General features: G+C 36.8%; 1 protein-coding gene across 1 annotated transcript; it reads left to right on the top strand.

Annotated features, from left to right (window-relative positions):
- Window positions 1–3: 3 nt before the first annotated feature.
- On the top strand, window positions 4–11960 carry LOC103583042 (serine/threonine-protein kinase greatwall-like; the record flags this gene model as incomplete). Its single annotated transcript, XM_008564463.1, has 5 exons — window positions 4–603; window positions 1873–2014; window positions 7112–7225; window positions 7315–7416; window positions 10995–11960. Coding segments are annotated over 5 exons (1116 nt in total), but the record flags the coding sequence as incomplete, so codon positions are not given.
- Window positions 11961–13424: the final 1464 nt, after the last annotated feature.

Here is a 13424-nt window from a genome sequence, read left to right as displayed (position 1 = left end):
ATCATCAATTCTTTTACTGATAAACAACAAACACCAGAAAAATTACCTATACCAATGATAGCAAAAAACCTTATGTGTGAACTGGATGAAGATTGCGAAAAGAAAAATAAGAAGGACTACTTAAGTTCTAGTTTTCTTTGTTCTGATGATGATAGAGCTTCTAAATGTATTTGTATGGACTCTGATTCATCTTTTCCTGGAAGTTCTATAATGGAAAGTTCATTAGAAAGGCAGTCCTTAGATCCAGATAAAAGCATCAAAGAATCCTCTTTTGAAGAATCAAATATTGCAGATCTACTTGTTGAATCACCAAATTGCCAAGAAAATACCTTGCCTAAAGGTGATGAGAACCCTTCTGTCCAAGACAGTAACCAAAAAATGTTAGCTCCTTCTTCAGAGGTGTTGAAAATGTTAACTCTGTCTAAAAGAAGTGCTGTAGCTTTTCGAAGTTTTAACAGTCATATTAATGCATCTAGTAACTCAGAGCCATCCAAAATGAGCATTACTTGTTTAGATGCAATGGATATTTCATGTGCTTATAGTGGTTCATATCCCATGGCTGTAACCCCTACTCAAAAAGGAAGATCCTATATGCCATATCAGGTATATTACAACTTTCTAACTGTTCTTTGAATTTTAGAAAGATAAACAATCAAGGCAGACATTTGCCTCTGAGCTAGACTAAATGGTATTAATCATATAATTTTGTTCTCCTTGTTGAGAATCTATAGATTTTTGGAAGTTTTTATGCAGGAAGGTAAAGCTGGTAGTAATGTTTATTATTTTTTACTACAATGCCTCCTTCCATTTGTATAGCCCTATATACTTTTCTTTTTTTTTTTTTTTCCGTGTCCGGCAACGGATCGCAACCCTCAGTGTCGCCCCCGTACCGGACCAGGACCGGCAACGGGATCGCAACCCTCGGTGTTGCCCCCGCGCCTCGCTCAGCCAGTGAGCGGGAACCGGTCTGTATGTGGGATCCGAACCCTCGGCGGGAGCGCCGCCGCGCTTCCCAAGCGGCGCACTAGCGCAGTGCGCCACCGGGCCGGCCCCCTATATACTTTTCTAAGAAAACACAACCACATATTTTCACTTGATCACAGCAATACTGTGAGATACAAAATTAAAGTCTACTTTACTACTGCCTTCCAAGGACGTATTTGGATGGTCTCTTTTCTTCATATACAAAAAGTTGAAAAATATATATTTCAAATCTTGTTTTTATTTTCTAAACCTTTATAAACCCAGAGTTTCACTTTTTTTTCTTCCTTTGGAGAGACATCATAATATAAAATGTGTAAACCCAGAATTTAGGTTATGATACGTGGGTTTTCTGTCCAGAACTTATTAAGTCACTTAGAAGTCCCTTAACCTCAGAGCCTCTGTTTTTCCAGCTTTCTAGGGGATAATCTAGACCTGTCCTGCTAGTCTCACAAGATTGTTGTGAGACAGCAAATTATCTTAAGAACTTTTAAATGCCATTTAGTACAAGAGGTTATTTATATTTGGTTCTATCTTATATATTGTCCTAATAATTCAATCATTTGTCAATTACAGCCTTCCTCAATGTCTGTTCTTAAGCTTGTATTAATCCATGCTATCAAGAAATTTTTCTTATGGATTTTTTCATTGTTTCTTGCATATACAGATCTTATTGAGATAGTGGGTGTTATCTAAGCTACTGAACTTCATTACATATAAGGACTTTTTCATAATTGTAACTAGGTCTGAGTCCATTCTCAAACCTGATCAAGGATTTGAGTAAATGCCTAGCAGCCTATGATATAGCTTTGTTTGTTTGTTTTTGAGGATTTCTATTCATTGTAAAAACAATTAAGATATTTGTTGTCTCTTAAACTCTTTTTGAATTAGCAGACCCCGAATCAGATCAAGTCAGGAACTCCATACCGAACTCCAAAGAGTGTGAGAAGAGGGGCAGCCCCAGTGGATGATGGGCGAATTCTAGGAACCCCAGACTACCTCGCACCTGAGCTGTTACTAGGCAGGACCCATGGTAAGGCATGCATGTCCTGAGTTTTTGAAGTGTTATCTATCACTACATTATCTTTTGAAGTAAAATTGATTTAAATTTCTTTATTAGATTACCTAAAATAAAAGAAAATGAACTTATGCAATACTCTTTTCTCATGCATATGTCATTTATTATAGGAAAAGAAAAAAGAAATGGCCAGGGCTGTCTTATTCTCTGATTGTAAAAGACCAGACGCTGAAGGACATGTTGTCATTTGTCATTGGCCTTCTGGTTTAGTCTCAAGGATCCAGAGAAGCCCCACGTCCCATTCTCTATATTGTCTTTGTTCCAAACGTTTCTTCAAGCATGATCTAGTTTGAGCTCAGGACTACAGTGCTAGGCCTAAACTTCTGTTCAGTCTGCAGAAGCCTATTCCTGTTTACAACTTACCCTCACTTATATCCTCATCAAAGGGTCAAACCAGAAATGAACCATCCTTCAAAATGGAACTTAAGAAAGGAATAAAAAGATGACTTTTCACCTATCTTCTTTTCTTCTCTTTCCTCTCTGAAAAAATTTCCCTTCCTACATTCTGAAGTGAACTGTATGCATTTCCTAGAGATGCTGTAACAAAGTACCACAAACTGGGTGGCTCACAGTTTTGGAAGCTAGAATTCTAAAATCAGGGTGTTGGCAGGGCTATGCTCCCTCTCAAGACTGTAGGGGAATCCTTGCTTGCCTCTTCCTAGCTCATGGTGGTTTGCTGGCAGTCTTTGGTGTTCCTTGATTTGGAGATGCATCGTTCTGATCCTCCCTCTTCATATGGTGGTGCCTCCCTGTGTCTCTATCATCACATGGCTGACTTCATATAAGGATGCCAGTCATACTGGATTAGGGGTCCATCCTACTTTAGTGTGACCTCATCTTAACCTAATAAATTACATCTATAATGACCCTATTTCCAAATAAGGTCACATTCTGAGGTACTGGGGATTAGGACTTTAACATAGTTTTTGGGGGGATACACAATTCAACCCATAACATGAACCCCTTCTTCTACATCTTGATGTTAATTTCTTTCCTTTTCTTTGGGCTCCTTTCATGACTGTCTGTTTCATCTTCTTCTCACGCTCCTTCTATTTTTATTTCTTTGTCTGCTTTTTTCTTCAACCTGAAAATAAGTTCCCACCCTTGTTTTCACCTCATTGCCTAACTTCTCAAAGGTTGCCTCTTCTTTGCCTGTTTATTTTTGCTCTGGCAATTTGATTAAAATTTCTCAGTAGTTTCTTTAGGAAACTTTTCTTACAGATCACAATGATGTCCTTATTGTCAAATCTAACAATCTCCTCAGTCTCATCCTCTTACCTCTGTTGCTCCTCTTCAGTTTCCTCATTTCTTGTAAATACAGTAGTACAGAAGTTCTTCAGGGTTCTGCTCTTTACTCTTTTTTCCTACACGTGCTTCCTGTTAATCTCTTCACTCCTGTGACTTCAGTTGTCACCTCCATGTTGATGATTTCCAAATCTCTCTCTCTAATCCTTTTCTCTTGTCAGCAGACACGACCAAACTGCCGAGTCAATATTCTACTGGTCTTTCAAATGTTGTGTGTCAAACTGGACTTGTCATTCAGCTTGCTCTTCCTCTGTTGCCTGTCTCAGTTTCACCATTTTCATGGTGACACAGTCATTGTCCCTACATTCAGGCATTTAAATCCAGTTAATTAAATCTCTGCAGCATTGCTCCTCTCCTTTTCATCTCTGCCACTGTTCTTTGTAAGAACTTCATCTTTCTCTGTCATTACTTTAATGGCTTTCTATCTGGTCTCCTCAACTTCATTCTATTGTCTATAATCATTGCAAGCAGATTTTTCTTCCTTAACCATACATGGTTCATTTTGCTTCCCTCCTCAAAAAGCTATGGTGGCTTCCTCTTAGCTACTGAATAAAATCCAAATTTCTCATCACGACATTTGAGGCTCTCAGCTCTCATACCAGCTTCATCTCTCAAAGAATTCCTCTATATGCCTTATGCTCTCATTCCATTTCTTAATGAAATACATTTAGTTTTCAGGTCTCTTACTTTGCATCTGTATTTTGCCTTGGTTGAGAAGAGCCAGTTTCCAATTATCTTCTGGTCAAATGTCTTCTCATCCCATCATCAGTTCAAATGTTACCTCTTCCATAAAGCATCCCTTGATCAACTACTGAGAATTACTCACTTCCATATCACCTTATTAGAAACTGTTTACAACATATGTCATTGTGCCTGTGTTGTAATTAGTTGTTATGTTTGTCTCCACTACAAAAGGTTAAGAAAATTTCCTAAAAGCAGGGTGTGAATTTTCTGCCTTCTACATAACTCTCCTAAATTCCTTGGAAGTACTCAGTAACTATTGTTAATAATTTCTACAGTATTAGAAATAGACACATTTAGTATTCCCCTTTTGCTCTTAGGCAAAGCAAGTTCCTATGAACGCTTAACTGATTTTTGTACAGTGCCCTTTTTGCTAATTCACAGATTTGCTAGTCCATTTTCTATATTATAATTCGTATTATCTCTAACTTAAGATAGAGTGTGAAAGTAAGCTTCAAATTTAAAGATTCTATAGGATCTTGATACTATTTTAGCAAGACATCTAGCTACCTCAGCTAAACAATATCCTAAGGCTCAACTGTGACCTCCCTGATATCCTCCATGGTTTTGCCCCTCAGCCAAGCTGACTTAGGGACTCTCTCTTGAGTTTCCTACACCTTCTTGTGCGTATTTTTGTTTCAGCTCTTCTAACACTGTGTTAAAATTATCTATATTGTCTCTCCCAGAGCAGGTGGTTTTCTCCTTGGGGAAAGATCTTTTTCTTAATCACCTTTATATTCCTTATGTCTGGCACAATAGCTGGTGCCCTGGTCATTGAATCTTGAGGGAATGAACTCATAGTTTTAATACAATGTACCTAATACTGTTTCCTTACATGCAGGATTTCTGACTTCGGGTAAGTGAGTTTCTCTATAAAGTAAGATGGCAAAGCATATTAAACTGAAGAGTCAAAGTATAACTAGATCACATTGCACAAAAAAAGTTCTTCCCTTTCAGCTCACTTATGAAATAAAAAAATGAGCTGTCTTCTATATTCTGAGCAGGACATCAGAGAGATGGTTCTTCTCTATGAAAATAACTATAGGCATGTGGCATTTTTCATAATTTTTAAAGGTAGCATATAGTGAAGATACAGCTTTTTTTAGTTAAAACAGGAAATAGTCTTGATAAAAATATTAAAATTAGGAACTATGAAAGGGCTTGAATTTTCTAAATCTTTTCATTATTACTAGAAAACAATATCAATGTCAATATATTTCTACAAGTTACAGAATTGGGTTTTGCATTAGAAAGCCAGTAGTATAAAACAAGTTTGTTGTTTTTCTCTGGTTAATAATATATATTATAATTGCTAAGATTTATCACAATATGTGATCTTATTAGACTTTGACTTAAGTATATGGGTATGTGTGACATATCCATGGAGAAATCTTGTATGTTTTTAACATGAGTATGTTTTGGCTGAGCTGGGAAAAGGGTTCTAATTTCTAACCTAAGTAAAACAAATAAAAATGTGTCTTTTCCCTGATTTCTCCCTTCTTTTCTGTTATTTGGTTATATTATCTAATCCATTGGAACAATTCTTTCTCAGTGCTGCTTACAGTTCTACTAACTGAGGTGGTCTGTACGTTTTTATAGTGATTACCGTAGAAATAGAAGCCTATAGACTATTTGCATCTTTTGTTCCTTAAAGGGAAGATGGGATTACATGGCTTGCAGGTAAAAAGGCACTCTAAATGCATGCAATTATTTTTGCTAATGGCGGATTCCACAGGGCTTTCTTGTTTTAAAATAGAATGGTGGCAGTCGCATAACCACAATAATGAACTTTAAGAAATTGTCTTTAAACAGCAATTTGTAGGCAAATTTTGCACTAGACTAGAATTTTTATTCTAAATTTATATTGAAGTTAACCATTTTTCAGCTAAAATTAGCCTTTGTTTAGGAAATACTTTATTTACAGGCAGAACTAAACAAAAGTATACACCAGTTTATAAGGTAATATTTAAAATTGGGACTGGCCAGTTAGCTTGGTTAGAGAGCAGCCTATAACACCAAGGTCACGGGTTGGGATCCTTGTAACAGCCAGCAGCAAAAAAAAAAAAAAGGAGGGAGAGACATAACCCCAGGGTCACAGGTTCAGATACCCATACCGCCAGCAGCCAAAAAATACATATAAAATCAATGTTAAAAACTTAATTGTATATAAATGTTGCTTCCAGTAAAGATGTTGTTTGGAAATCAGTTTTACCTATTTATTAAGACTTATCGGGCCGAGCCCCTGGCACACTCGGGAGAGTGCGGTGCTGATAACACCAAGGCCACGGGTTCGGATCCCATATAGGGATGGCCGGTTAGCTCACATGGGAGAGCATGGTGCTGACAACACCAAGTCAAGGGTTAAGATCCCCTTACCGTCATCTTTTAAAAAAAAAAAAAAAGACTTATCTAATTTCCTCTGCAAGCCATAGTTTAAGTGAATATTCTTTGTTACACTAAATAGTTCCTCTCCTCTACGTCCTTAAAAGGAATAAAGCCACATTAAAACATTCTGTAATTAAGGCTTTCCCTAGTTACCATGCTATCCTCCAATTAGTATAAATGTTTCTGCCTCATCTCATACCTTGTGCGAAAAAAGTGGAATGCAGAAAAATCATCTAAATGTTATCATTTCCTGATGTGAAATTGAGAAGTCATCTACCTATTTTAGAGAATAACTTTTAGGTTAAATGCACTCCTTGGTGCTATTTTAGGATTTAGAACACATAAACTATATAGAATATCAGAAGTTATTAACAAATGAAAAAGATGGCTTTAACTTTTCTTTAACTAGCTGTGGTAATTGCTAATCTAACCTGGAAGATAGAAAGTAATATCACATTGCTTAAATGAAGGTAATTTGGGTTTTGTACTTTATGAAGACAGAAGAAAGACTTAGGCGATGAATGCCTTGATTATGCCCAAATATCCATGTATTAATATTTTAGTTCATCAAATATTCATAGAAAATGCTTGCAAGTTCAGCTGCTTCCTCTTAAATTCTAGGTCCTGCAGTAGACTGGTGGGCACTTGGAGTTTGCTTGTTCGAATTTCTAACAGGAATTCCCCCTTTCAATGATGAAACATCACAACAAGTATTTCAGAATATTCTGAAAAGAGGTGATTCTTTTTCTCCTATTAAGGTATATTCATCTCTCTCAGTGCATTATTTTGAGCAGTGATTAACAAGATTATTTGTAAATTTGTAGATATCCCTTGGCCAGAAGGTGAAGAAAAGTTATCTGATAATGCTCAAAGTGCAGTGGAAATGCTTTTAACCACTGATGATTCAAAGAGAGCTGGAATGAAAGGTATGGTTTTGTGTTAAGCTTGTTCATGATTTGTTCCAGTTGGTGAATAGTAATAAAAATATCAAGTTTCAATACAATACTACAGAAAATCTGACTGCTAAATCGGTACTAAAATAATTCAGTTTATTTTTGCCCTCTAGATATACATTGATCTATTTGTCCTTATTCTACATTAAAATCCCATGTGGCCAAGTTGCAATATTCACACATTGAATTTTATTAATCTCAAGCAGGCACCTGAAACAATCTCATTAGTGTCTTGGGTGTTTCAAAGCCTGATAAAGTTAACCATCAACAAATTCAGGAAATCTCTTCTGTTCTGTAATTTCCTGTTGCTTCATTTCTGATACTTTTATTCATTGACCAATGTATCAGGTCCCGGGTTGCCTCAAATAAGACAAACTTGGTACATTATGAACCATTCAATGGTTTTCTCAATGCAGGGGTATATTAAACCCTAATTTCAAAACTCTAGTGAATCTCATTGGCAGCTGCCTTAAAATTCTCTTTGTAAGGAGCCGGCCCGGTGGCACACTCGGTAGAGTGCGGCGCTTGGGAGCGCGGCGGCACTCCCGCCGAGGGTTCGGATCCCATATAGAGACTGGTCCGCTCACTGGTTGAGCGCGGTGTGGGCGCGACACCGAGGGTTGCGATCCTGTTACCGGTCACAAAAAAAGACAAAAAGGAGAAAAAAAAAAATTCTCTTTGTAACAAGGTGAGGTAATAATATAGAGACAAATAAGCATTATGTTCCAAAATTCATTTCCGTGTGAAGTAGGGTATATTTAAAAAATAACTTTAGAAATATGTCGTTGGCATCAGCTTCTAGGTGTTCCCTCTAATAAGATCAACTGTTTGTTTATTGATTTAACGGATCCTATAGAGTGACTTCTACCTGCTCCAGACAGTGGGAGAACTCTAGGGATAAACTAGACTCAAATCCCTGTCCTCCTGGAACTTACATTCTAGTGGAAAGACAGACAGTAAACAAAATACAGCCATAACATAATGTCATGATGCCATGTAGTGGTAAGTACTATGAAGAAAAATAAAGCGGAGTGAGAAGATACATTCTCTTTGTATGGCGGGATTTTTTTTAGATAGGGTGGTCAGGATGACCTCTGTAAGGACTCGGATTGGAGCAGAAACCTATGTAAAGTGAGGGAGCAGACATTTGAAAACTCAGCTCTAACTTTCTCAAGACAATTAAGACTTAAATTAAGCTGTTTGAAACACACAGATACCCACAAATTTCAACTCCAAACATTGTGCATTGGTTTCGGACATATTGAATCCTTGCAATGTTATTTCAGAATAGATCTGAGTGTCTGAAAGCAGCATATCGGTCAGATTGCTATTATAAAACACTATCATTCATGAGGGGGATTAGTCATCCTTTTTTTTTAAAGCTAATTCTTATTGAATACCTAATGTATGCTAAGCCCTAACTTACTTAATCAGTCTCAAATTGAGTAAAGACTTTATTATTAATAGGACTCTAGACATCGACTTATTATATTGCTGGTTGGAAAAGTATTCTATCAGCGTGAAGCACATTTGAGGCAAAAACAATTGCCAGCTTAAAAGAGAGAAAAAATTAGAGATAATTAATGGTAATATCTAAAACTTACAATTCTTTCTGGCCACATTCATGTAGCAATAGTTTTCAGAAGTGAAAGTTTCAGGCTATAGTGATATTCTAATGGGCTAAGTATTGTGTGCTGGAATGATTCTCGAATTTTTCTGCTGACAGGAGCATTTAATGAAGCAGAAAACTTGTAGAAGTGACTAGTAATCTATGATATCTGGGTATGATGGGAAGCGTTATGATCCTGTCATCATAACTCATTCATTTATTTTTAAACTGAACCCACAAAGGAATTCTAGTTTAGTTTGTGTTGAAGCAACTGTTTTTTAACTGAAAAATACCCCTGTCATCTACTTTGCTATGTAAATTGTTCATCAGAGAAACAAAAATCTGTGGTGTCATTAGTAAGAATGTTGTTCTTCTGCCCCACTTATTTTGAGCAAATTACAATATATAATAGCCATTTTCTAAAGAATGGTTCCCAACTCCAGCATAATTGACGTTTGGGGGCAGATAATTCTTTGTTGTGGGGACTGTCCTGTGCATTGTAGGATGTTTAATAGAATCCCGGGCTTCTACCCACTGTATGCCCCCAGTCGTGATAACCAAAAATGTCTCCAAACAATGCCAAATGTCCTTTGGAGGGCAAAATCACCCCAGTTGAAAACTGTTTTCTAAAGTAATTTTTCAAATATCCCATGCTGTTATTTATTTTGAACATTAAGAAACAAATGCTGTAAATGTGAATTATTTTTACTATTTTATCCCTTTTCCTACTGTAATAGTTTAGGGGAAAATCAACTTGTAAACATATTGATCTCCCAACCCATCATCCCCAATACAGACACATTATTCTTTCCTATCTGTGTAGTCTTCTTCTAACGTTTTCCTTAAATTTGGGTACGTTTGGGAAGGGGGTGCTTTTTACTGCCTTTATTATTACTTTGTTGTTTGTCAGCATCTTTATTGTTGCCTTATAAAGTGAAGGGTTGGGGCCGGCCTGGTAGCGCACTGCTACAGTGCACCGCTTGGGAGCGCGGCGGTGCTCCCGCCGAGGGTTCGGATCCCACATACAGACCGGCCGCTCACTGGCTGAGCGAGGTGCGGGTGCAACACCGAGGGTTGCGATCCGTTGCCGGTCACGAAAAAAGACAAAAAGGAAAAATATAAAATAAAATAAAAAAAATAAAGTGAAGGGTTGAAGAGAGGAAAAGTTATGATTAGCAACTAAATATCACAGTGTAGTCAAAAGAGCATATTTTGTTTTCACTAGGTAAAAAGAAATAGGAAAGATGACAAGTAATGTAGTTAAAGAGGTGAGCAAAGTCTGAGATCTTGTAAGCAGAGCAGTGCTGTGATGTAAAGATTCTGGATGTAGACATACTGCTACACAGTCAGTACGTTGTAGAGATGCAAGCTGGTGAAAACAAGGAAGTCAAAGAACCATGAACAGAATGTGTCAGAAGTGTCATCGATGTATTTGTTGAAATCACCATGAAGCATAAGGATGAAGCATAGGGAAGAAAGTAAGGGAGTGGAGGATGAGCTTCATGCCAAAGTTATCTAGGGCAATAGATAGCGCTAAGGATTGCAGTGATACAAACAGGTGGCAAGACCTTGGAATGAGAATTGGAGATCAAGAATTAATCATGGAAGATCAGGAATACGGAAGGTGTATCAGGGAGCAAGAAGTAGGCCAAATCCTCTTCTGTCAAATCAGGGATTGTGATGCAGGCTGGTAGAACAATAAGCTTCTGTTAAGATAAACCATTCATTCATTCGTTTGACAAATATAACCCAGGCACCTGTCATATGCCTAGTGTAAAGTATGTAGCCTAATAGGGACACAAATACTAAACAAATGTCTGTAAAACTGGCATAATAAAGTGGGGCAAGGTATATGTGAGACATTCTCTTTTTAATTCCTATAAAATAGTACTTATTTAGGCAATGGTGTCATAATATTGTTTTGTTTTATATTTTTCCTAAGAGCTGAAACATCATCCTCTCTTCAGTGATGTGGACTGGGAAAATCTGCAGCATCAAACTATGCCTTTCATACCCCAACCAGATGACGAAACAGATACATCCTATTTTGAAGCCAGGAATAATGCTCAGCACCTGACTGTATCTGGATTTAGTCTATAGCACATAAATTTTCCTGTTAGTCTAACCTCGTGTTGTGGAATAAGCTGACGTAATTATATACTCCTTAATACTAGACTGATCTAAGGGCAAAAATGATTATTTTACCTGGGCCAATGAGCTTGTAATGTATGTGACACCTTTCACAGAGTTCAAAGGCTATAAGGAATATAATCAGTAATTTATCTTAATCTCATGACTGTATATAAATTTTCAAAGCTTTTTTCACCGTATTTATTTTGTTTACTGCACTTTATGAAAAGCAAAGCATCAATAAAACTAGAATGACACTACTACTATAGAGAGAGAGCCATAAACTTGATTTTCTTTCTCCTTATCCGTTGATTTCAGTGCACCATTCAGCTTGGTGTTAAAATATCAAAAAAATTGTAGTTTCATTTGAATGTAATTTTACTTGCACATCATTGCCTGCAAAAGCTGTGGTCTCAAGGACAATCCTTTAAGGCCACATTTGTGACCTCAAAAATGCAACTAGAAAATTCCTTGGCTCAATAATGTAACTCCTTTGGGGAATGAGCAGTGAATAAAAGGACTAAGATTACTTTATTGATGATACAGTTTTGCTGCCCTGACTGCTTCTGGTGCTCGCTCTACAATAGGTGTTTGTTTAAAATAGTCCTGGAATGGTTAGTTGTGATATACTCTAGCAATTTTAATAGCTTGTTCAATTATAATAGAAAATGTAATGCTTTACATTTAGAGTCATTTGTTTAAAACATTATGAGAAATGGACTTATCCTTTTAAAAAAAAAACAATTTACTTTTGCATAGTAAATATAACTGTAACAAATAGATTATCTGTCAACATTATTCTTTTAAAAATATATATAGCCAAGATTCAGCTTCACAAATCATCTTAAATCCACTGAGGTTTCAGCATACTTAACCCCCAGATGAGCAAAGTTCAAATTTAAATGTAGCATATGTGAGTTTTCTGCTAATAATCTATTAAATACTATTGTTCCTTTTGCACATTGGCTTTAGTGTTTTTACTTTCCATTACACCAGTACAAGCCCTGTTACAATGTAGTAGATAAAGATAAGTTTCAAACTGTTACAGTGAATGATATTACCATTATAATCAGTGCTATATAATTGAATCCATAGGTTAATGGTTTTACTGAGCTTGTTTTAGTAATGACTACTTAGATCTGATTCTCCCAATAGTCACCCTTTCTAATGTTCAAAATACCATTGTTACAACTCAATTAATATGAATTACATCTTTCTCTTTAATTAGGTGAAAGCACAGAATTATCTATTGCCCTCCTTACTACCAAGTAGCTAAAAGAAAAAAGTCTTTGGGATCAAGCACAAATAGTACAAACCATCACTTTGTCACGTTAAAAGGCCTTGGGCAGGTTAAACTCAGCCACTGACGGCTCACCTGTGTATTGGAGATATATCTATATCTATATATAGATATATATATAGATATATATATATATATATCTATATATATCTATATATATATATCTATATATATATCTATATATATAGTGATTACTTTGGAGAGTTAGAATGAGCAGAGCCAGATTAGGGAACAAGCCAGTTTAGTGACTGCCCAGGATTATCAACCTTATCAGAGACTCGAGATATTACTGGATAATTGGGGAAAGATACAATGAGCCTATTCCCAATAAAGAAGACGGTGCCCTTGAGTGGAAAGTTACAAACAGCTTGCTGTTATAGACCTAGCATATGCAGCTAGTCATCTGACATTCTGCCAACAGGTAAGGCAGATTGTAATGGTATTTATTGGAAACAAGTGATTTTATTACCTAAATTTACATCTGCCAAGATGCTGTAGATTCAGACACTTATTAAGGAAAAACCAAGAGACAACAAGAACAGTGGAAAAATGGAAGTGGTTTTGACAACTGGTGTATATATGTATGCAAACACGTAATGGTTAATTTTAGGTGTCGACTAGAGTAATGAATACCTAGACACCTGGTAAAGCATTTGGGGGTGTATCTGTGAGAGTGTTTCCATAGGAGATTAGCATGTGAGCCTGAGTGGACTAGGTGAGAAAGATCTATTCTCAATATGGGTGGGCACCATCCAATCTGCTGGGGGCCTGGAGAGAACAGAAAGGAAGGAAAAGGCAAATCTATCTGCTGGAGCTAGTACACACTTTTCTCTCCTATCCATCAGAGCTCAGGGTTCTTTAGCATTTGGGTTCCAGGTCTTACACCAGCAGCACCTCCAGGCTCTCAGGCCTGTGGCCTCAGACAGAATTATATCATCAGCT

Source organism: Galeopterus variegatus, unplaced genomic scaffold, assembly GCF_000696425.1.
Source record: "Galeopterus variegatus unplaced genomic scaffold, G_variegatus-3.0.2 Scaffold19228, whole genome shotgun sequence".
NCBI classification, from domain to species: domain Eukaryota; kingdom Metazoa; phylum Chordata; class Mammalia; order Dermoptera; family Cynocephalidae; genus Galeopterus; species Galeopterus variegatus.
Note: the sequence above shows the minus strand (reverse complement) of the source record. Positions and strands in the feature narration are given on the sequence as shown.